The 26,469-nt window shown below is 34.7% G+C and overlaps 1 protein-coding gene across 8 annotated transcripts in view; it reads right to left on the bottom strand.

Annotated features, from left to right (window-relative positions):
• Positions 1-26,469, bottom strand: part of LOC111516494 (ATP-binding cassette sub-family C member 4) — a 259,489-nt gene that overhangs the window by 44,974 nt on the left and 188,046 nt on the right. For all 8 annotated transcript variants that reach the window (XM_074178633.1, XM_074178631.1, XM_074178626.1 and 5 more), the window contains 2 exons: positions 22,244-22,350; positions 10,790-10,913 (listed from right to left, as the gene is read on the bottom strand). In XM_074178633.1, coding sequence (XP_074034734.1) covers positions 10,790-10,913; positions 22,244-22,350 — 231 coding nt within the window. The remainder of the gene's footprint in view (positions 1-10,789; positions 10,914-22,243; positions 22,351-26,469) is intronic.

Raw genomic sequence — 26,469 nt, forward strand, 5'->3', positions numbered from 1 at the left:
AATGATGAACTAAGTTTCAAGTAGATTTTAAAAATTCATGGAATCGGCAGATGTTCATATTCGAATGTGACAAAATATATTTTCATTTCAACAAGAAAAAAGACAAGATAAAGAACGTGTTTTGTTATTCATGAACCATGGTACGAATCCATGCGAAATTTCTTTGTAGTGATTTTTGGGGCCAAATATACCATATTCATTTATTGATTGGAGAATTCAAGATGGCGGACGAGTTTGCCGATTCGATTATATTAAGGACCAATTATTAAAAATATTCCTAATCGAATTCATCACTCAAGATTAAGGAATCTGTAGAGCCTATTCTTTCTGAATTATGTAGTTACTATTCAGGACTTGAAGAAGTAAAAAAGTAATTAAGTATGTAGTGTTCAATCATACAAAAATAATTTTTTTGTATGTATGTACTAAATATAAATGTATGTGAGAGTTTTCGGAGTCGGAAGTTATGAATTATTTACACTGTAAGATAATAGGTTGTTTTGCTGCTTCCAGCTTTTATCCAAGTAAAAATTGATAATAAAATCACTGACAAGTCCAAATGCATTTTGACTATACCATTATATATGTTTTCCGACAGAAAACAACTACTTCTTTAGCTAATAACTCGACATATATTGACAAATGTTGATATTTGAATCTATACAAGTCTAGATGTCTAATCAACCCCGAAAAGTTGCTGCGTAGTTTAAAAACAGTTATTCTAAATGAAACATGTCCTATTAGTCAGCAACTTCTTATATAATGTAAATTTGACTATCAAAAATACCTTACGACTGTTAACCTTTCGGAATCCAAGTCGCCTCAGACATAAATGCAAAGATTCTCACTTTGAAGAAACAACTTTGCAAGAGCTCTCTAGGACAAATAGTAGGACTTCGCCTGATTCGAACAAGGAACCAACTGCGAACCGTTTTGAAGTGTTCCTCATCAGTGCAGACCATGCTATCACGGTTGTATACACACAGGGACTCGGCACAGTATAGTTATATAAGTATACTGTGGACTCGGTATTCCTCGTAGACAGCTCTTGCAGAGTTGTTCCTTCAAAGAAAGGATTTTTGCACGTATGTCCGAGATATAATTCAACATCTGTTGGGATAGTTGCCAGAGAAGTAGTTGTTTTGTCAGACACATGCCATACAATGTATACAAAGGTATAGACATTTCCAAAATGAATGTATGCAACTGTCCTGCAGTCCCTAAATAATTTCAAATACGTTTTTCCTCCTGACCTGACTGATAAGTACAGTAGAAAAAAATAAAACTATATAGCCCATAGTAAATCTGGAAAAGCTTTAGTGGGGTTGCAGTCAGAATTTTTGGTACTAGGTCAAAGAAGACTCCTGATTTTGGTCAAGCTTTCGATAGTTTATTTCTACCTTCCTTAAATAAGACATCTCTTCAGGCTTTGAATACACTTTATTCAGAAAACTAACAAATTTTTCAGTAGGTTGGGTGAAACCCATGAAATTCGACAACTATGGAAGGTTTGCATGCCTGTCTTAAACTCGTCGTTTGCGCAGACCTAAGACATCGACGCGTGGGTCTGCGCGTAGGAAAATTCAAACCACAAATCAGCCTTTATGAAATTACTGTATACAAAATACTGTGGTCATTATACTTACCTTTACAAGCCGGCAAAAATGAGTTCACACATAAATTCTTTATAATAGAATCATTTGACAATAACATACAAGGGATTTAAGGTGCAGATTTTTTCAAAAAATACTCAGCAATCATAGATTATGAAAATTTGGAGTTTTCTTTCACAGTTCATGAGAATAAATTTACAATTCCAATAGAGCCCAACTTCAATAAAAATACTAGTATTCCCCCGCGCTGTGAAATAATCAAGTACTTCAAGATAAACAAAAATTTTGAATGCATAGTATTTCCACAAGAAAGAGCCATTGGTGTCTTTGTTGCCGGATCTATTTCAAAACCGGTAGACGGAAATGAAATTCCAGTAAAAATTCTGAACACGCGAGAAGAACCAGTAGAAATTAAGAATTTTTCACCGAAAATTGCTGACGCTAAATTGTTCGAAATTATTTCTTACAACGATATGAATGTTTCATCCGTTCAACGAGTGGAAGAAGTTTTAAAATCAATTTGTAAAGACGGACTAAATGGAGAGGAAAAACGAGCACTCGACCATATATGTGCGAAATTCGCGGACGTTTTCCATTTACCCAATGATATACTTTCAGTAACTAACATTTATAAACATTCAATTCAACTCAACGAAAACACAACCCCCGTGTACACAAAACCATACAGACTACCTCAATCACAAAAACTGGAAATTGAGAAACAGATTGAAAAAATGTTAAAAGATAAAATAATAGAACCTGCTAGATCTCCATGGTCGTCACCACTACTAATAGTACCCAAAAAATTTAACGAAAATGGTGAACGCAAGTGGAGAGTTGTTTTCGACTACAGATTACTGAATAAATGTTTAAAAGACGAAACATTTTCTATTGCTAATGTTAATGAGATTTTAGATTCACTTTCAGGTGCAATTTATTTTTCCCATCTTGACCTAGCACAAGGGTATTACCAAATTGAACTCTACTCATCTTCTAGAGAGTATACAGCTTTCACCACAAATACAGGGCAATATCAAATGACCAGAGTGCCAATGGGTGTGAAAGTAGTCCCAGTGTATTCTTAAGGACTTTAACTATGGCTATGACGGGTTTAAATTTCGAATGTTGTTTTGTTTACTTAGACGATATTATTATCCTGGATAATAGTTTGATGGATCACAAAAAAATTCAATGAAAGTTTTGCACAGGTTGCGAAAGGTAAATTTAATACCCGAGCAAATGTCAATTTTTCAGAAAAGAAATCATTTACTTAGGTCACAAAATTTTAGCGTCAGGAGTATCTCCCGATAAGTCAAAAATTCTGGCATTACAACAATATCCAGTACCCAAAAACGCACAGGAAACGAAACGATTCGTAGCTTTTGCTAATTATTACAGGTCGTTCATTCCAAATTTTGCTCATATACATATATCAAGCCAACCTCAGAGAGTTCAAAAAAGTCTGCAGACGAAAACAAAAGAAGCCTGGAGAGCCTATTGTGAGGCAGTCGAAGACTTTCCACTAGCTTCTAGGCTACAGAAGGCACTCTCAAATGACCACCATAAGACTATCGGCATCCTGACGAGGGAAAATGGCGACAAAGCCGCCAACCTCCAGGAGAGTGCTGAGATTCTTATGGAAACTCACTTCCCAGGTTCTGTCTTTCCTGGAACGGCGAACTGGACGGATGTACCAATAACACCCTCACAATATGACTGGCAATATGCTAGTACAGTAATTGATGAGGACAAAATAAGATGGGCTATATCGGGCTTTTCCCCCTTCAAGTCACCAGGGCCTGACGGTATAAGACCAGCCCTACTTCAGTGGGGACTGGACACTCTTATGCCACACCTGGTTGGAATATTCAGAGCCTCTCTAGCTCTGAGGTATATTCCCAGTAAGTGGAGAGAAGTAAGAGTAGTATTTATACCCAAACCAGGTAGGATGGACTACACCCTACCAAAAGCATTCCGACCAATTAGTCTCACATCGTTTTTCTTAAAAACCATGGAGAGGCTATGTGAGCGGTATATAAGAGATGAAGTACTTGTTAACAACCCACTTCATCCAAATCAGCATGCATATACCCCGGGAAGGTCTACTGATTCGGCCCTTCACCTTGTGGTTGGCAGAATCGAGAGATCATTGGATAACAAAGAATCCACCCTAGGTATATTCATAGATATTGAGGGAGCGTTTGATAAAACAACCTTTCCAACAATTACCCAGCAACTACACTCCAGGAATGTACCCCTGGTAGTAGGAGAATGGATACTCCAGATGCTCTCTAGCAGAGCAATAACTATTAATGTAGAAGACATCACAGTAAAAGGACTGGTCATGAGGGGATGTCCACAGGGAGGGGTCTTATCACCCCTTCTCTGGAACATAGTTCTGGATACCCTAATTAATCACCTTAACAAAAATGGATTCTACACAATTGCATACGCAAATGACATAGTTATCTTGCAGACCGGCAAATTTGTAAACACACTGTGCGATAGAGCGCAGGATGGGCTCAAATTAATAGAAACATGTTGTAAGGAACACTCACTGTCGATCAATCCCAAGAAGACTGAGATGGTCCTTTTCACCAGGAAAGAAGTTTAACGAGCTTACAACCTCCCGAAATCTTCAAAAGCCAACTAAACTTCTCTGAAGAGGTGAAATACCTTGGTATTATCCTCGACAAGAAGCTAACATGGAACTCTCATCTACAGAGTAGAGCAAAAAGAGCATACGTGGCTTATGAGCAATGTCGGAGGACAGTGGGACGCGCATGGGGTCTTTCACCCCGTGTAGTCGCCTGGATCTACACTGCAATAATAAGACCTATGTTAACGTATGGAGCCATTGCATGGGGACCGAAAGTTCTACAAGCAACGGCCATCCAAAAATTATACCAAATACAGCGACTGGCTTGTTTAAACATCACAGGAGCCATGAGAACAACACCAACCGTGGCAATGGAATTAATCACGGGTCTGACCCCTCTGGACCTGTACGTTAAGGAGGTTGCGTTAATGGCCATGGTACGATTGCACACGGCTGGTGTAAACCTAAAAGTAGGAATGGGTAGATTGAGGTTGGGCCTATGGCGGAAAGCGCTTACTGCGCAACCTCTGCTGCAGGCAACAAGTGATGCAATTGAACCCAGGTTTGTGTTTAATAAACCCTACAAAATACAAATCAAGCAGAACACAGAGTTAGATGTTACAAATGCAATACGGATTTATACAGATGACTCAAAAACCAAAGAAGGCTCAGGATGTGGAGTGTACTCCAGATCACTAAGCCTAAGGATTAAGTGGGGAATGGGAAGAAATACCAGCGTGGTCCAAACAGAACTGGCTGGTATCTCAATCGCCACAAAAGAAATAACCAAGAAAAGAATTTCTGGCAAAAACATTACAATCTGCACTGATAGCAGACAAGCACTATTAGCCTTGAACAGACACCGTGTTACTTCAGGGCTAGCACTAGAGTCCACGAAGATTTAGCCAAAGCCTCGATAGATAATAACATTATCCTGAGGTGGGTTAAAGGGCACAACAGGAGTAAAGGTAATCGCATTGCCGACTCTTTAGCCAAGGAAGCGGCTGGACTAAGAATTTTAGGACCAAGTGGCACCCACGGCCTGATGACTTCGACAATTGCGGAACTAGTCAAAAGTTACACCCATGCTCAATCTCTGAAGAGATGGGATGAAATCAAAGGATGTAATCTTGCCAGGATCACCTTGGGCGACCCTGGGAAGCTGGCGCCGAAGAAATATCTGGCGATGACCAGGAAAAATCTACGCCTTACAGTAGGATTTCTGACTGGCCACTGTCAGCTGAGGAAACACCTACATAATATGGGGCTAGTGGACACACCTCTATGCAGGATATGTGAACAGGAAGATGAGACTGTCAGGCATGTCCTGTGCGAGTGCCCGGAGTTATCGTCAATAAGAGAGTGTGTGTTCGGCGAGTCTTGGCCTACACCTGCCGATATAAAGGAGATGTCTCCCAGCGACCTGTCCACCTTCCTGGAAAGGACAGGATGGACGACGACCTAGGAGGACAACTCCTCAGGAGTATGTACAATGGGTCACATGTGGCCTAAGTGCGTGGGATTACACTCACCCTCCCTACTCTACAGATACAGATAGTGATTAAAGTGGACAATAAAGAAGTGACAGTGCATAAAAACAGAGTGAAACCCTAGTACAACTAAGTGATAGTGTAATTAGATAAGATAGTGTGATTAGATTTAGTTTCAGTGATTAGAAGAAAAAGATTTTTTTTTTGAACTTTTTTTTATTTTGCCGAGGGAGGTGTGATAAAGATTTAAGTCACATATTTTACAATTCAAATAGGTTACCAAATTCGTATTATCTTCTTTTTCGGTAAATTGAACTGTTTGCAGTTCAAATATATAACAATCAGATAATAAGTGATGAGCAACCAATTTTGTATAACCCCAATTGTGACTAGTGATGAGTGTGCATGTACTCTTCGAAGTAAGATGTTACATCGAATACGAATAAAACGAATCTTTTGGTAATGACTGGTTTCAATTGAACAACCTGGAAAACCCAACATTTCAATATTACGGCTGTGTAATGTGTATTTAGGTTTACTTCTCAGGTATTTTGGTGTGCTATACCTTTAACTGGCTCAGGTTAATTACGTAAAGCGTGTTTATGTTGATTCAGGTAGTCTGCTGTGATAAAACCTATACAGGTATTTGATAAATTGTCAATAACGTTCGTTGACGTTGACCCTTTTCTGTCGTCATGCTGTTTGTTATTCTTGAACCCCTTAGAATGGGATTCCAAATTCTATTGAAGTTCAGAGCTTCTACTTTCATGCTGAAATTATCAGTCTGTGTGTGGATTTCTATTGCCTTCCGTACTAGTCGGCTATGGTATCCCTGGTCGGGGGTAACGAGTTCCGTGTTTTCAAACAGAATCCCGTGGTTTCCTACTCTGAGTGCGTGTTTTGCATCAGCTGACTTGTCTGTTCGACCTGGTCTGCAGTTTCTTTCATATTCCTTCAGCTTCGTTTCCATGGATCTTTGGTGTTATACCTTCCCACAAGTGCACGGTATGCGATAAACCCCTTTTGCCTTTAGCCAACCTGAGGCTTTGTTGTATCTTCTTGGTGCTACAAGAAGATACAACAGCCTTAGCTTGGCTGCACTAGTAGCAGCATAATATCTAGTCATCGGAGATATTAACTCAGGATGTATAAACCTCTGAGGAAGCTAGACACTCGCGCCAGCGAAACGTCGGTGGAAAATTCAAAAATCCTCGTTTTTCAAACCCGGAAAATGTGACACTGAAAACGTCTTCAAGAATTATGCAGCTCTCTGAATATAAAATAATATACATTATACAGGGTGTCCCTGGACTTCCTCTTTTCCTCTCGGGAATGTATAGATGGGGTCAAAATATCACCAGTACTTCATATAACTTTTTTTCCTAAAAGTCTTCGTAACCAAGTTACGGGCCCTCGAAGTTATAAAATGAAAAATGTTTTTCTTTGATAACTTTTCAAGTGAATATTCAAAATCATCCAAATTTTGGTAATTGACTTAACAAATGAATTCCGTCGATGAGCTTTCATGCAGGAGTCAGTTGTTTTGCTACAAAGTCAGGAACGGACTACCCCCGATGGTCCACACCCCAAAACTTTGAAATGACAGATATTTTTCAATATTTTTCAACAAATTAAGGTTACTTGGACAATTTTATGAATAAAAGTACTCGTGTGGAAAGTCGATCGGAGCAACGAGTCTTGATAAAAATGTAGTTCTACTCGACGACATCAAACCCGCTCGTCCACCATTATTTGAAATGAATAATTATCAAAGCAGAAATGATAATGATAACGTTAATTCAACAACATTTATAACAGGAATAACACAAAGTATGCTAAAATGAAGTCGTAAACAAAAAGTACAGTACCTATATGGAAGTTTAAGTCACAATTGTGATAGCAGATATTTTTTCAAAAGAAAAATCAAGTTCTGTAGATTCGTGGTGTTTTTAAACTAACAAGCTACTCTACTATGAAATATCGAATTCATTCCATATTTTGTATGTACATAATACGTGTGGAATAATCACGTTTCGTGTTGATCAGTTATCTGAATCTCATGAAACTCAACATTCGAATGTTTCAAATTCTTCTTCACAGCTAAACTGTTGAGGAGTTTCACTGATAATTATAATTTTATGGGAGAAATTCTTTAACACGAATCTAAATTTAGCTGAAAAAACGCACATCGGAAAAAATATTTACTATACTAATAAAAAGCAAACGAATGAACTACAAAAACGGCTGCACATGATCAGGTGAAAAATATCCAGGGAATAATTATGTTCCATTTCTTTCACAGATGTTGACAAAAAAACCTTTTAGAAAGTTTTGATAAAAAATGAGAAACTGGAATGCGATTTTGTTTTGTTGAGTGGTTCGTTGTCATATGACTATCATTGTATCAGAAATCTATCAGAAATCTATCAGAACAGTTCCATACATCCAAGTCCACTATTCATAGAATAATTAGGGAACAACTGCTCCACCCATTTCACATCCAGAAGGTACATGCCATGACACCTCAAGATTTTCCAGCACGACTGGAATATGCCAATTGATTCATGGATAGGCAAAGAGAGGATATGACTTTTATTAATCGAGTTTTATTCACTGATGAAGCAGGTTTCAGTAGAGATGGAGTTATCAACTCTCATAATCTTCATATATGGGCCGAAGAAAATCCCCATGGGATATTGCAAACCAAACACCAACGGAAATTCAACGTGAATGTTTGGGCTGGTATCAAAGGAAACCATCTTATAGGACCATTCGTTCTACAGGACCGATTGAATGGAGAACGTTATTTGGAGTTCATTCAGAACGATTTGAATGGACTTTTGGAACATGTTCCATTGCAAACCCGAAGAGATATGTGGTTTATGCATGATGGCGCTCCTCCTCATTTTAGTTTGATTGTGCGTGACCATCTGAACCATATTTTCCACAATAGATGGATTGGTAGAGGTGGGCCATATTCATGGCCATCGCGGTCTCCGGATTTAAATCCATTGGATTTCTTTCTGTGGGGGCATCTAAAAAGCCTTGTTTACGCTACACCTATTCACACAAGAGATGCATTGTTGAATAGAATAACATTACATTGTGAAGCCATACGAAACGACCCTGGAATGCTATTTCAAGTACAGAGAGGGTGTCTTCGCAGACTGTAGCGAGCAGTTTCTGTAGCGGATTTTTCATTTCTGTTTGCTCTTGAGGCTCTTGAGTTTCGTTAGTTAAACGTGTTTGCATTATAAAAATTCGTTATGAACATTTTACCTATCATTTCCATTTTCCTTAAAAACTAATATTTTCGAATAATGGTAGACATCTCAGGATGAATGTTGTTGAATTAACGTTATCATTATTATTTCTGCTTTGATAATTATTCATTTCAAATAATGGTGGACGAGCGGGTTTGATGTCGTCGAGTGAAACTACATTTTTATCAAGACTCGTTGCTCCGATCGACTTTCCACACGAGTACTTTTATTCATAAAATTGTCCAAGTAACCTTAATTTGTTGAAAAATATTGAAAAATATCTGTCATTTCAAAGTTTTGGGGTGTGGACCATCGGGGGTAGTCCGTTCCTGACTTTGTAGCAAAACAACTGACTCCTGCATGAAAGCTCATCGAAGGAATTCATTTGTTTAGTCAATTACCAAAATTTGGATGATTTTGAATATTCACTTGAAAAGTTATCAAAGAAAAACATTTTTCATTTTGTAACTTCGAGGGGAACGTTACTTGGTAACGAAGGATTTTAGGAAAAAAAGTTATATGAAGTACTGGTGATATTTTGACCCCATCTATACATTCCCGAGAGGAAAAGAGGAAGTCCAAGGACACCCTGTATAGAACTGACCAATCATCAGTGTTATGGACCTGACGACAAGCTGAATGATCCGACAAGATCCTAATTCTCCCCAATTCACATCGTGAAAAATATGGCGTTTTGAGAATTCATTCTCGAACAATTAAAATAGACAAAAACTCATCCATAGAGAAATCAGAAATAAGGGCCTTGAAATTTCTATATTTGAAACAGAGCATTGTGAAAATTGATTAAATGGAAATGTTATAACTGAAGTGTTCTCTATGAATTAAATAGGTACCATACTGTTAATGGAATCCACAAAAATCACAATAATGTATTATTTATATTATATCTGAGAATCGAATGGAATTCATTAAATTCTCAAGTGGAGCAGTTCAAATAGAGAAAACAAAAACACTCAGTGTGTTTTTCAAAATAATTATGATTTTGGTAGGTCGGTGGTCAGGCCGTTCGACGTAGGTGCTTTGTTCACTCAGTCAATAGGCCGATGTGTCTGTCGATAGTTCAAGCCTCAGGCTGAACGATCCATTTTCACTTGCTATTGTCCAACCCGTGTGAGGAATCACACGTTAAAAGGTAAGACCTCGTTAGTCCTTATCTCGCACAGGTTCCGACTTCTGAGGGTTGTCGTTCATAGAGGTGCGATACCTGGTTAACGGAAAAGATATTTCAAACATAAATTTCTTGAACTCTATGTTGTGGTTTGGACTCGTTGAAAAAACTTCTCAATAATTTCAAAAGGATATTTTCAATTATGACTTGACTGACTACCTGATAGTTGATGAAAATTGATAACAATAATAATACAATTTTCACACTATGAATTTTTTTCAAGATGCGTTCAACTATACGGTAGCTTCATTAAAATCTGTTTAAAATCTGTTTTTCCGTTAATCAGCTGTCGCCCCCATACGAACGAAAACTCTCAGAAGTTGAGAAACTTGTGCGAGCTAAGGACTAACGAGGTCTTACCTTTTAACGTGTGATTCCTAACACGTTCCTTAGTTGGACTAATGAAGTTGGACCAACTGATAAAGTTACCGTGTGGCGAAAGGCGTTTTGAGCGAAAGTCATAGTGTGAGAACTGTATGACTATTATCATGGATAATATTTTCAAGGTGATGAGGAGACAATCTGACCGTTTGACTGAGTGGAAAGATTTATTTATTATACATATTATATACTCCAAAAAATTCAGAATATTTGTGAACTCGATAGCATATTTTTTGAAATGTTTTCATACTTACTTGTATGAATTAAAACAGAACTGAATGTCACACATGCAGTAAATACTGAGCATATTAAGTCTATCCAAAGTCCGAAACAGAATGAGCATGACAAAGTCAAATAGAAGGCAGACGTGTGAATATCCTGAAACAATCAAAATGAATCAAAATTTATGTATGAAATATAAAATGAAGTCGCAAAATTGTATTGGCTGTATTGAATACAGCCATTCATAACTCAAGAATGGCTGGCAGAATAGCAAAATAACTAAGCCTTAGTCCATCTTGGCCTATTAGCTTGGTGGTGGTGGGTTCATGATCACCGCCCTACTTTCATCATTTCCAACAATAACTAGCTGTATTGACTTCAGGATTTCCTCAACCTTTTTCTAGCATATAGATTATTTTTCAAGGTTTCTGAATTGAAGAAATCTGGAGTTTTACTGAGGTGATATTCCATATGTAGTATTGATATTTCAACCTTTTCTCTCGTAAATATGACGTCATTATGATTACCTTCTTTTTCAATGGATTTCAAAAATGTCATTCCTTTTTCGAAGGACACAGGGCGGTGATCATATTGTATTCCATAAATTACATAAAACCAATAAAAATTATATATTAGCTCTTGTTTTCAAGATATAGTATCATTATATTATATATATGTATATTGAGTTTTCAACAAATGAAATATTTCATCACCAACAGTTGGTACACATGTTTGTTTACATAACACCCCTCTCATCAGCTGTTCTTAAGTAGTAAACATAACCTATGTGAGTTTGTCAATTGTACGCACGTGGTTGCTATTGAAATTATCGTGTGAAGTTGATTTTTAAATTAATTTAAGTGCTGATCTGAAATGCCTCGAAAGTGTGTGAATTCTGTCGATAGCTTTTGCTATATATGTGGTGAAATAACATTTAAGGCTCAGAAACGTAAAATGACACCTATCGTTAAGACAGCCTATGAACATTATTTTGGTGTGAAAGTTGGGGACCAAGATAAATCATGGGCTCCTCATATATGTTGTAATTCTTGTTCCGTCATATTGCGAGGGTGGCTGAAAAATAAAAACCGGGCAATGGCTATTGCAGTATCTATGGTTTGGCGTGAGCCTACCAATCATACAGACGACTGTTATTTCTGCTTAACTCCTCCCATTAAGCAAGGTTTATCTATGAAGAAAAGAGGAACGGTTAAATACCCTAATCTCCCATCTGCTCTTCGGCCTGTACCACACTCAGACAATTTGCCAGTCCCTACTCCACCCCAAAACTATGAAATATTAGAGGAAGGTGATGAAGACTATTTAGAAGGAGCAACCCATCCTTCTACATCCTATGACCCTGATTTTGAGGTAAGCGATAGGTCTAGTGATCCGCACAGAATTAGTCAAGCGAGTTGAGTGACCTTATAAGAGATCTTCGCTTGTCTAAGGAAAAGGCTGAGCTGTTAGGGTCAAGACTACAACAGTGGAATCTTCTAAAACATGATGTGAAAATATCTCAGTAGAGACAGCGTCAAAAAGATTTGCTTCCTTTTTTTGAGAAAAAAGAAAACCTCGTAGTTTGTTCTGATGTTAATGGTTTGATGGACTGCTTGAATTTGGATCATACTCCATCTGAATGGAGACTGTTTATAGACTCTTCAAAACTAAGCTTAAAAGCTGTACTTCTGCATAATGGAAATCAGCTACCCTCTATTCCTATATGTCATGCAGCTCACATGAAGGAAACGTATATAAATATGAAAACACTTCTCCAATCAATCAAATATGAACAACACAAGTGGCACATCTGTGGTGATCTGAAAGTCATTGCTATACTCCTAGGAATGCAACTAGGGTTCACCAAGTACTGTTGTTTTTTGTGTCTGTGGGACAGTCGGGATAGAAAATCTCACTATAAAAAAATGAACTGGCCTACACGAGACCTAAACCCTAATGAGAAAAATGTAGTTTACGAGCCTCTTGTAGATTCTAAGGATGTTCTCCTTCCCCCATTACATATCAAGTTGGGACTAATGAAAAACTTTGTGAAGGCCATGGACCAGGAAGGACAAGCTTTCAAGTACTTGAGAGCAAAGTTTCCCAGGTTGAGTGATGCTAAAGTCAAGAAAGGCATCTTTATTGGGCCTCAAATCCGTGAAATCGTAAATGATCCTACTTTTGACATGATTTCAACAGGAAATGAAAAAAGAGCCTAGGAAGCCTTTAAGGGGGTTGTACATGGGTTTTTAGGTAACAAAAGAGGTGATAACTTCACAGCATTGGTTAAAGAGCTTCTTCAAGCTTACCACCAACTTGGATGCAACATGTCCTTAAAAATTCATTTTCTTCACTCTCATCTTAATTTCTTCCCACAAAACTGTGGAGCTGTGAGTGACGAACATGGAGAAAGATTCCATCAAGACATTGCCTTAATGGAACAGATATATCAGGGCCGTTGGAATGAAGCAATGCTTGCAGACTACTGCTGGTCTGTGTGTAGGGATGTGTGTCCAGAAGTGTTTTATAAAAGACAAGCTAAACGACAGCGATCTTACAATGAATCGGATGGACTTAATTGAAATTTGGTGGTACAAACTTCTTTTATTTGTCAAAACACTAAGAATAATGTTTTTTTTATTAATTTTGTACTTAAAATATTCTAAAAGAAACATAACAATATTGTTTTAGGTACTTTCACTTTTCACGTATAGTATAACTACTCTTTAAGATTAAGTACTGTGTATCTCAAAAACCAGAGCTAATAAAAATTTTTCATTGTTATTTTCGTTTTTATCACCCCAAAATTAGTAGAAATTGACTAATTTAGTGTAGGAAACATTCAAAAAATATTTTTTTGTTGTGTTGTGAATTAGGCTTGTGTTGTCATTTGTAACGGCTCCATCTGCAGAAATTTCAGAAATGCTTAGGCGACTGATTACAATTTTCAATAAGTAGTATTCATGGGATTAACTATGAGTAGTAGTGAATAACAATTGAAATATCACTCTTCCTGCAGCAAAATTCATATCGTTTGATGTCTGGTTGAACGTCTCATAGACAGAAAACATGTTAATCCTGTAGTGAAACAGAAGCGTTCAATAGTAAGCTTAACAGAATATTGAAAAATCCTCTGTCAGAAAGTAATTTTCAGAAATATCTACATTTTATAAAATGAATCGATGTTAGAAAGTAGATATTATTGACTCCATTCTTCAAAAAAACTGATGAAATAAGCTATTTACCAAGTCTATCCCACTTCAATCACCAATTATAAGCGTCATAGGACATTGACATACTTTGGTGAACCCTCAAATAACATCGCTCGTGTTTTGAATAGGGGACAGATTGAAAGTGGTTTATCGGACAAATAATAATTTGAGCAAATTTTTTGAAAACAATGAAGACAAACCTTTCAGTGTCGTATTGATCAGGAGCATGTTAATTGACTTGCAGTTATTGATGAATCTTCATTTTCACCAAACGGGGAAACGTTTTCCCAAAGGATATATACTCGCAAAGGGATCTATTTTCTGATGTAAAAACTGGCATCTATTTTATTAGATGTTCATTTATGAGTAGATATAGTTTTCTCATATGATATTCAAAATTTTGATTATTGCTTCCTAAACCCAGGTAAAAGCCTTATTCATTAATTATGTGAAGGGCCATATGTTTAATAAACACAGGGTGTTTATTAAACATTTTTGATAGTACGGAAAATAATTTTGACAAAAACAATTTTGGTAATTTTAAAATTATTAACGTAGTCGAAATAAGAGTAAAGCGTGCTACACTGGACCTACCAAGTAATAAAAAATCTACCAATTCTGTTGGTATCAACATTCCGATTATTACAAACGGCTGTATATATTCAATTTGCTGGGTGTAACGAAATCAAAAACGATCCTGTTGTTTTTGAAAGTGTTCGAGAGTCGATGGGGAGGAGATTGAATTCTTGTAGATTAAGAAACAATTCATGTAATTTTGGTCAATAAATTGTTATTGTCGAAATTATTTTTCCTAGGTATCCTCGAAATAAAGCGCTTTATCAAAAATCGTCAAAGGACAAAATATCCTTAAATAGTCAAAGGAACAGTTCCTTAAAAATGTTTGCCGCATGTATAATAAACACCCTGCATAAAGTATAAATTGTAATTAGTTCAGTACATGATCATCTAATGAATTGGTGAAATCTTCTTTCATGATGTTCAAAAATTTTCAAGTAGTTTTTATCTAAAGTCAAATAAAATTATTAGTCATTACGTAGAGAGCTTGAGAAAGCTATTGCATATAGTCTGTCCAGAAATGAGAAAAACTACAGTATCATATATATATATATATATATATATATATATATATATATATATATATATATATATATATATATGTGACAGGCAATATCTGGTTTGTTGAAAGAGATACACAAAAATGTTTCATACAAAAGTTTTAGGAGTTCATGAGAGCTATATTTCGATATGATTTTTAAATATACAGGGTGTTTGGTGTAGGTGCTACAGGCCAAAATTCCATTTTTTAAAATAGAACGCCCTGTATATCATTACATATTCAGATGCTACGTTAAATTCTGATATCATTTCATGTTTGGTTCTTGAAATTCGGTTACGGCGTTGTTTAGTTATTGCTTAAAATGTAAAGTCTTGCGAACGACTATTATTTTTTAAAATATCTCATACAATCATTCTCTCTGCATCAGATCACATGAAAATTAGTCAAAATTTTGGGTGTTCGAAGTAATGGTTTCAATTTTGAGTTGTGGAATTCAGTCAGGAATCATTTTGAATATGAAACAATTGCGAAATTGAAAGAGGTGTATTCGAAAACAAATCTTTAATTAATAACAATGTAAATAATATAACTTGATAAATCATTTCATAAGAATGGTAGGTACCTGGAAATAAGTCATAAAAATTGTTCAAAGTGATGCCCATTAGATATTATACAGGCTTCGAAACGTCGAATCACTTCTCTCGTATAAGTCGCTCTTATAATATCAGGCGTAATATCACTGCACGCTAGTCGAATTTTCATTTTCAGATCATCCACATTCAAAGGGGGAGTAGTGAAAACAATATCTTTTAAATTACCCCATAGGAAAAAATCAAGCGGTGATAAATCTGGGGAACGAGCCGGCCACCGAATTGGACCCTTATTACCAATCCATCTATTTGGGTACGTTCTATTCAGATATTCAGTAACAACCTGTGAATTGTGAGGAGGAGCACCATCTTGTTGCCACCAAATTCCTTGTCGTTCTGCTATGGGAATATCTTCCATCAACTGGATCAAATCATTTTCTAGAAAATGTAAATATCGCAATCCATTGAGATTTTCATTGAAAAAGTAAGGTCCTATGATGCGGCCATTGAACAATCCACACCATACAATAATAATACCCCAAGTAGTTTGAAAATTACTTTTGCGGACCCAGTGGGGATTTTCTTGAGACCAATAGTGACTGTTATGTCGATTCATAACTCCATTATTGTGGAATCGCGATTCATCGCTCCACAAAATTTGACTGAATATGTTAGGACTTTCATGTAATATTACCTGAATACAAGCAATGAATTCAAGTCGTCGTTCAAAGTCCGTGGGTTTCAAACCTTGTACCAACTGAATTTTGAATGGGTGGTATTTATTTTCTTTCAGAATTCTCTGTACATTAGATTTACTCACACCGACTTCTTCTGCAAGAGTAGGGATAGGAACATGTGGATGAATAATAATATAAGCCAACACATTGCTCTCTAAATCTTCAGTTCTAACATATCTCGTATGATGACGATGCTTTATAGTAGAAGGAAATGACCCAGTTCGCAATTTTTCTACAACTCTCGAAAAAGTCATTCGTGACGGAATGGGTCTGTCTGGAAAACGTTCTTGGTATAGACGTTGTGCTTGACGGCAGTTTTTCTGACATTCTCCAAAAATTAATAACATATCAATGCAATCACTTGGACTAAACGCGAAAGGCATACTGGAGTTTTTGCACAAAGAACACAGTTACTGTTTTGCAAAGAATCACTGAATCGAACTGACAAGTAGATACAATTCAACAACATTTGTTACTATGGCATCAACAAGCATAAGCTACTTGATGAAATTGTGCAATATAAAGCAATTCACCCTCAAGTTAGTCACATTCTCAAGAATTTCAATATTATATTCAACTGATATCGATATCGTATCGTAGAGGTGAGAATAATGGTTTGTATTCAGTAGTAGTCTAGTTCAATTTAATGAAAGATATAGACTGGAATCGTGTACGAGTAAATAAGTTTTTTTGAAACTTTATATTTAAGGAAAAGTGCAACAACTCAACAACGCCGTAACCGAATTCCAAAAACCAAATATGAAATGATATCAGAATTCAACGTAGCATCTGAATATGTAATGATATACAGGGCGTTCTATTTTAAAAAATTGAATTTTGGTCTGTAGCACCTACACCAAACACCCTGTATATTTAAAAAATATATCAAAATATAGCTCTCATGAACTCCTAAAACTTTTGTATGAAACATTTTTGTGTATCTCCTTCAACAAACCAGATATTGCCTGTCACATAAAATGTGGGACACACACATACACACACACACACACATATATATATATATATATATATATATATATATATATATATATGTGTATATATATATATATATATATATATATATATATATATATGTGTATATATATATATATATACATATACATATACATATATATATATATATATATATATATATATATATATATATATATATATATATATATATATATATATATATATACACATATATGAATATATATGAATATATGATACTGTAGTTTTTCTCATTTCTGGGCAGACTATATGAAATAGCTTTCTCAAGCTCTCTACGTAATGACTAATAATTTTATTTGACTTTAGATAAAAACCACTTGAAAATTTTTGAACATCATGAAAGAAGATTTCACCAATTCATTAGATGATCATGTACTGAACTAATTACAATTTATACTTTATACAGGGTGTTTATTATACATGCGGCAAACATTTTTAAGGAACTGTTCCTTTGACTATTTGAGGATATTTTGTCCTTTGACAATTTTTGATAAAGCGCTTTATTTCGAAGATACGTAGGAAAAATAATTTCGACAATAACAATTTATTGACAAAAATTACATGCATTGTTTCTTAATCTACAAAAATCCAATCTCCTCCCCATCGACTCTCGAACACTTTCAAAAACACCAGGATCGTTTTTGATTGCGTTACACCCAGCAAATTGAATATATACAGCCGTTTGTAGTAATCGGAATGTTGATACCAACGGAATTGGTATATTTTTTATTACTTGGTAGGTCCAGTGTAGCTTTACTCTTATTTCGACTACGTTAATAATTTTAAAATTACCAAAATTGTTTTTGTCAAAATTATTTTCCGTCCTATCAAAAATGTTTAATAAACACCCTGTGTAATAACAATTTGAACCATATGGCCCTTCACCCACTTAATGAATAAGGCTTTTACCTGGGTTTAGTAAGCAATAATCAAAAATTCGAATATCATATTGCTCCAAGTCCAGTTATTACCCGAAGACGAATGTGGATACTAACAATCGAAACGTCGTGACGTAACTTGGTTTGGAATCTTTCAATTTAAATTTTTCGGTTTTTTGTTAATATTTTTTTAATTTTCAGCTTTTATTGATATTTCAATCTTTCATTTTTTGGTTGTTGGCTTGTATATTATTTCTTTGCAATTTCAGTTTTTTTGTTAAATGAAACTGTTATTTTTGGTTAATCTTTTTGATTTTTTTTCAGGGATTTCAAATCAATTTATATTATATCAGCCAATGGAAGTCCGAACTGATGAAATAGGTCGACACCTTTTAGAATTGTATCCACTGGCAGAAAGTGTTTCGTTATCGACGAAGAACTCTAGAATTTTATTACAAGAACAGTACGCTCTTTTAACATAAAAAACAAAATACCTAAATTGAATAAAGTTTTGTCAGTTATTCGGCAAGACAGTTTTCTTCCTGATAAAAGAAGAACCAGATCAAGATACAAGAGCTGAACTTTTCTTCTGGAAAACAAGATAGAACGAGCATATTGAGAGAAAAATAACAGATTGTAAAATGGAGAAGAAACTATTTAAGAGAAATAAAGAAAGGCAGAACAATGGGTAAGGTTTTTTTATTTGGATGAAACGTGGGTCAATGAGAGTCATACCGTCTCGAAGGTTGGGCAAGATTAGAGCAACAAAACCCTAAAGTGTGTCTCTCAATACAGTCACGCTTCTCTTCTACTACTATTTGAAAATGGCTTCAAAGTCGAAGTCGAAACGTTGAACAATGCGAAACTTTCAAATTGGTCAACCCAAAACGCAGATGTTCAAATTTCTAACCACGGAAACTTATTATTTTTGTATACTTATCTGGTGACGATTCGAAGACTGTATCCATCTTAATTATCAAACCTACGATCAATTTGATATCATCAGTGTGAATTATAATAATATCAAATTCATTTACATCAGAAGACGAATTATATTACTGACAAATTAGATTTCTTTTTCAAGAAGCTAATTTATCAAATGCAGTAATTTTTTGCCTTTTCTACATTTGTATTCATTCCTGAATTCAATATTCTGATTATTTTATAGATCTGTAGAAGGTAACAATCCTAATTAAAAAATTATTTCAAAAATAAATTATTCTCATAGTAAAATATTTGAACAAAATTAGTTTCCACGATATTTCAATTGTCTTTGCATCATATAGAATATAACACTAGAAAATTTATATTAATATCCCCAGTCTTTGTGGCAAGTCACCATTTTAATAATAGCTCTTTAGCGGCGTTCTCAAGAGGAATGGCGGGTAGAAATATCTTAGTGACCTTGTGGATGAATTGCAGTGTCACTTGCTTGAGACGACTGTGTTGCTTTCTTTGATGTACTATAGTCCGTTCATAATTTGTCGATAGCACAAAATGAGGGCCCAAGTCATAAAACGGTCGTAAAACTCGTAAAATCATAGGCGGAGGTTCCTGAGGTCTTTATTCATTAAATATAAAGCTTCAGTTTATATTCGAAACTTGCCTTGAAAGGGTGAAGTTGTTACGAACGAAAATAATTTTTGGTTTAGTACATTTTTTAATCGCATTTAATTTACGGCTCGTTGGTGTTTCGGCGTCTACGGCAGTAATTAACGTCTCTAATATTTATTTTGCGAATGTTGTGCAGTGCGTGAGTAACTTTTTTTCATATTCCTACAAACATATACGTACCTTTCGTTCCTGCTTGTTTTGTTTGATTGCTTGCGATGACTTCGTCATCATCATCAACATCATCAAGTTTTACACCGGTACTGTTGCGTACAGTCAGTAAGTCTGTCTATTCACCAAGAGAGAAGACTATTGTTTTGAACGTTCACGATGCTCTGGTTTCTCAGAATCCCACAAACACTGTTCAGAACATAATCAAGAGTTGTGCCAATATGACGGGCGTAGGGGAGTCAACAATATATAGGTTCCTATCAGAAAGAAAAGAAAAAGGTATAGCTAACCCAAATACAAACGAATACTTAAAGAGGGGGAGAAAACCTATTGAAATTGATGAATTTGCCAAAAATGGTATTCGAAGGAAAATTCACGAATTTTTTTACAAAAAAGAAATACCCAACTTAAACAAAATTTTACAAGAAGTTAGAGACGATCTGGATTTGCCTCATGTCGGACGAACCAAATTGTGGCAAGTTTTAAAAGAATTAAATTTCCGGTGGGAGAAATCAGACCGAAAATCACTTTTGATTGACCGGGAAGAGGTAATATGTTGGAGAAGAAAGTATCTAAGATCTATACGAAAATTTCGGGCTGAAGGAAGGCCAATTTACTATCAGGACGAAACGTGGGTAAACGCAGGTCATACTCTCACAAATATTTGAACAGATAAAAATATATCAAGCTCCAGGCAAGCCTTTATGGAAGGTTGGTCTACTAGTATTTCCCCATCCTCTGGTAAAGGCAGTAGATTAATAGTTTCTCACATTGGCAGTGAAAAAGGATTTGCTAAGCATGGTTTGTTGGAATTTGAATCCAAAACTACAAAAGACTATCACGAGGAGATGACAGCTGATGTTTTCGAAGAGTATTTTGAGCAGATGATTGAACATATACCACCAGAGTCAATTATAGTATTAGATAATGCACCTTATCATTCACGACTAGTTGAAAGACTTCCAACGACTGCGTGTAAGAAACAGGATATCATTGACTGGCTGCGGAATAAGTCCCTGCCTTACGAAGATGGAATGGTTAAAGCAGAACTTTTAAAAATTGCCCGGCAACACAAATCTAAGTTCAAGAAATACGTAGTTGACAAAATGGCGGGAAGACGAAACATCACAGTCCTTAGACTTCCACCCTACCACTGCGAATTAAATCCAATTGAACTCATTTGGGCACAAATGAAAAGCTATGTGGCTAGAAAAAATACGTCATATAAAATACAAGCTGTACCTGAATTGTTATATGAGTCTTTACAACATATTACAGAACAAAATTGGCGAGATGCAGTAAGACATGCAATAGAAGAAGAACAAAAAATGTGGGATCTTGACAATATAATTGATGCGACTGTAGAGACACAACCGCTAATTATTAACCTGCAAGACGACTCGGATTCCGAAGATGATCCTGTTTATTTTGAATTTGAATAGTTTTGTAAGTAATCGTAGTTTATATCATTTAAAAATAGGTATTAATTAAATAAATGTATCTTTTACAAATTGCAAGTAACTTATTTTTTTTGAATAAAATAAAGAAATTTTTTTAAAATAAAAATACAGTTTACAGTACCTACAGTTTAAGAATATTAATATATTTATTTATTTAAAGTAACTAATGTTTTAATCATATACTCTACGACACTGGTCACTCATTTCCACTCAAAATACCTACATAATCGGATTAAAAGTTTTATACCAGTATTGTATTTCTTCAGATACAAGGTGGGTTAGTCGAAAACATCTTAAACTGCCAGTTTTAGTTTGGTTTTTGTTATTATATCATATTAGCTGTATTTCAGTTCTCTAATGAGGGTCAAACTTGCAGTGAGCTATCAACAAATTATGAACGGACTATAGCATGTTTGCATTCGTGAAATTCTTCCACTCTCAGTTAATAGCGAATGGACTATAGCGAAACATATGTTGCGGTTTTGTAAACTATCCAATGATGATCTCACAATAAAGTGTCATTTGAATGAGTTATTGTTTTTCATGAAATATCGGTCAATTCAATTACATACCCTATATTTTATATCATTTCTGTATACCCTATATTTATATCTCCAGTATTTGATTACCATTGTGTTCGTGTTCATTCGATATTGCAAAAGAGAGCAGTTGGTATTCCTAACCAACAGAAAATATTCTAATATTGTCTGTCAAAAACTCCATTCGGGAACGTACCTGATGTTCATCGAATTCATGTATAAGAAGTTCCTCTACTTTTGACGCTCTAATTGTTGTCATTCCATCCAACGTTGAACTTATGTGGGAGAAAACAGGAGATTTAGCTGAAATAAAAAAACTCTGTAGACATAGATACATACTCTCACGCAGTTCTTTTGAAACTACTTATATTTGAGTCCAAGATTAGTTTACTTGTCATTAACTTTTAGTGAAACTATCGAATGCGATCGATAACGTAATCACATCAAGTTTATTCGTAAGTGGAACAAGTTTTGATTAGAAAGCCATTGCAAAACCATCAACTCTTTATGCGGGGATGTCACCCTTTGAATTTTTCTGAATGGAAATGGGGATTGAGTGATACCTTATCAAGAGTGAATTTATATATATTCCATATCTATTGGTGCTTTGCTGGGCTGACCCGTTACTTGATGAAAATTAATAACACTATTAATGATGGTAATGAATGAATTGTGTGTTTTTTTTCTCATAATGTTATCCAGATTGTACTGAAGAGTTCATAAGGCAAGTATTTTACGCCAAAACATCAGGATGTCTACTGAGGACGATTGTGTTCCATGTGAGTGATATTTTACTTCTTTCATTTACTATATCGTGTAGAAATCATGTGAATGATATCTGATTCAATTCCATAACGGATGTTTGGAATACAAACTGAATAAAAAAAGTGTTAATGTAAAAGAATTTGTTTCGAAAGTATTTCAGTTTCGTGTAATTCAATGTTGATATATGTAGTTGTTTCGAGAAGGCTTTTTCTTCCAGATTTTATCTGAAAGTAACTTCTTTGCATGATTTATACATCTTTGTACAGAATTATTATTTGAAATTGATTGCTTCTTTCCTTCTTTTATAAAATTCTCACATGTTTTTTATATCAAGATGGAGAAGTAGAAAGTCAGAACCTTTCTTTTTCAAATAATGAAACAATTTTCAGAAACATTATTTATTTTATATAACAAATGTTTGTGATTTTTTTTTTATTATTATCATGGATAATATTGATATATGTTATCATCGGTCGGTAGCCAGGCAGTTCGACGTGTGTGCTTTGTTCACTCACTCGAATTGACTGCCATGTTGGTCGGTGGTTCAAGCCTTAGTCTGAACGATCAATTTTCCTTTGCTATCGTCCAACCCGTGTTAGGAATCACACGTTAAAATGTAAGACCTCGTTAATCCTATATATATATATATATATATATATATATATAAATATATATATATATATATATATATATATATATATATATATATATATATATATATATATATATATATATATATATATATATATATATTATTTATTTGACAGTAGATTTTGCTTAAGAAATGATGTCAAACGGCGTCTACAAAATAGGTCACGTGATTTCCTTAACCTGTCAAAATTGACATTTAAAAAAAGAAACATCGAAAAATGACATTATTCTTCAAAATATCCAAAAATATCAAAGGATAAAAACATTTTCTTTTGTAATGTTATACCCACACACCAAGTTTCAAACCCATAATAAGTATTTTATATTTTCACTATTTTTCCGCATTCCTGCTTTTTCTACTTATCAAAATTTAAGCACACCTGTACTAAATCATTTATTTTAACTAAACTCGTCACCGAATTTCTTTTTTTGTAATATAATAATATTTTAAGAGCCTCTTTGATGTTAAAAACAAATTTTGAAAAATAAAAGTTGTCAAAGTTGATGCAAAGTTCATCTAGTTTCAACGGGGCTTTCCAAACTATACAGTACTTGAGTTTTTTAATGAGCAAATGGCCTCACAATATGAATTAGAACAAAACGGAACATTAGAAAACAATATCTTAGTGTTTTTTGTTTTTTTTAACAAAAAATACAGTGGAATTTAATCTTAATTAAAAGCCACGCCAGATGAAGCCATTGTATGGCGAAACACGTGTTGCGTTTTTGTAAAACAATTTAGTGAAAATCTCACAATAAAGTGTTTTTGGAATACGTTAAAAGGAACTGAAAATAAACATGTACCTATACCTAATAGCAAAAAAACACGAAAAAAAGACTCACGACATTAAATACACTACATTTCTGTATGTCTTCCATCGCGTTCTATGCAGATATTGTCCTTCTTGATACATCTTTTATTGCGTTGCTGATACTCACAGGGTTTATGTTTAAAATAGAGTTTCTAATAACAGTTTCTAGGTGATTCACGTCAAGAAAAGGTCTTTGTTTGTGAATAATTTGTTTTAAGTAACCCCACAAGAAAAAAATCTAGTGGGGTTAAATCTGGCGACCTAGGCGGCCATATTTGCTCCATATTTCGCCCAATAACTTTGCCCCTAAACATTTCTAATAGTTTCTCTTTGACTTGTCTTGAAATATGAATAGGAGCCCCGTCACATTGATACCACAGACTGTGTCTTATTTCAACCGGCATATTGTCCACTATATCACTGATCTCAGTATTTAGAAATTGCAAATAATCCTGAGAAGTTAAATTGTGTCTAAAAAAGAATGGTCCCATTACCTGATTATTTAAAACACCGAACCACACATTTGTTTTAAATGAATATTGGTCCCGACATTCTATCACAAAATGAGTATTTTCCTGAGCCCACCACCCACAATTCTGGGAACTGACTACGCCGTTCGATGTGAAGGTAGCTTCGTCGGTCCATAGGATTTTGTAAGGAAATTTTCTGTTTAATTCTACTTCTCTTTGGTACCAGAAAGAGAAATCTAGTCGAACATCGAAATCTTTTTCCTTTAAGGTATTTATAAATTTGTGTTTGTAGGGTTTGAATTTATTTTTATGTAAAATTGCTCTTACGCTTTCTCTTTTAACGCCAGTTCTATCTACAATATTGATAATACTTGATTTTCCCTGTTCGATAACATCCAGGCAGACAGCCAACTGAACCTCATCATTATTGCGTGATGGATTATGACGTTTTTTAAAAGTATTTTCAACTGAACCAGTCAGTTTAAATTTTTTTAAAATCCTACTTACAGTGGATTGCTGTACATGTCTACCAGGATGTCTTGCGTTAAAAATATCAGCCACTTGTCGATGCAATGTGTTTTCACCACAAATTAGCACAATTTAAATTTTTTCTTGTAAAGATAACATATTATTTTAATTTTCATACATTAGATTGAACTAACGGGCATTAATTTATTCAGTGACAGTGACGTTTTCTAAAACACATTATGTAGTTTCATATTTTTTCACAGCCTACCTAGTTTTTTTTAAATTAGTGTTGTTAGCGGAGTAGGTAAATGTAAATACTATGAGTTTTTTTCTTTTATTGAATGGGCTTCAAGAATCACGAAATGATGTTCCCTAATGTTCCGTTTTGTTCTAATTCATATTGTGAGGCCATTTGCTCATTAAAAAACTCAAGTACTGTATAGTTTTGAAAGCCCCGTTGAAAGTAGATGAACTTTGCATCAAGTTTGACTACTTTTATTTTTCAAAATTTGTTTTTAACATCAAACAGGCTCTTAAAATATTATTATATTACAAAAAAAGAAATTCGGTGACGAGTTTAGTTAAAATAAATGATTTAGTACAGGTGTGCTTAAATTTTGATAAGTAGAAAAAGCAAGAGTGCGGAAAAATAGTGAAAATATAAAATACTTATTATGAGTTTGAAACTTGGTGTGTGGGTATAAAATTACAAAAGAAAATGTTTTTATCCTTTGATATTTTTGCATATTTTGAAGAATAATGTCATTTTTCGATGTTTCTTTTTTTAAATGTCAATTTTGACAGGTTAAGGAAATCACGTGACCTATTTTGTAGACGTCATTTGACATCATTTCTTATGCAAAATCTACTGCCAAAATCAAATTTCACATAAAACGATAAATAAAAAAGTATATATATATATATATATATATATATATATATATATATATATATATATATATATATATATATATATATATATATATATATCAAAATATGAATAGATAAGTACTCTCTGATCATTCCCGTATTGATTTCAATTAAAGAGCCACCGGTAGACAGCTGTTTCAGCCTATTGGGCATCGTCAGTACCAGGCAGGCGGTCCTCGATTGAAGACAGAATGTGAAAAATCAGAAAAGTACTTGATAAAAATAGCTGCGTAAACGCAAGCGAAACATAAGTGGAACCACTTATTGGTGTGACACCCAAGTCAACTTGACAAGTTTTTATGTCAGTGTTGGTGGTTTGACCAATC

This window comes from Leptinotarsa decemlineata, unplaced genomic scaffold, assembly GCF_025532065.1.
Source record: "Leptinotarsa decemlineata unplaced genomic scaffold, Ldec_3_MD MMD2_tig00004204_RagTag_RagTag, whole genome shotgun sequence".
NCBI lineage: Eukaryota > Metazoa > Arthropoda > Insecta > Coleoptera > Chrysomelidae > Leptinotarsa > Leptinotarsa decemlineata.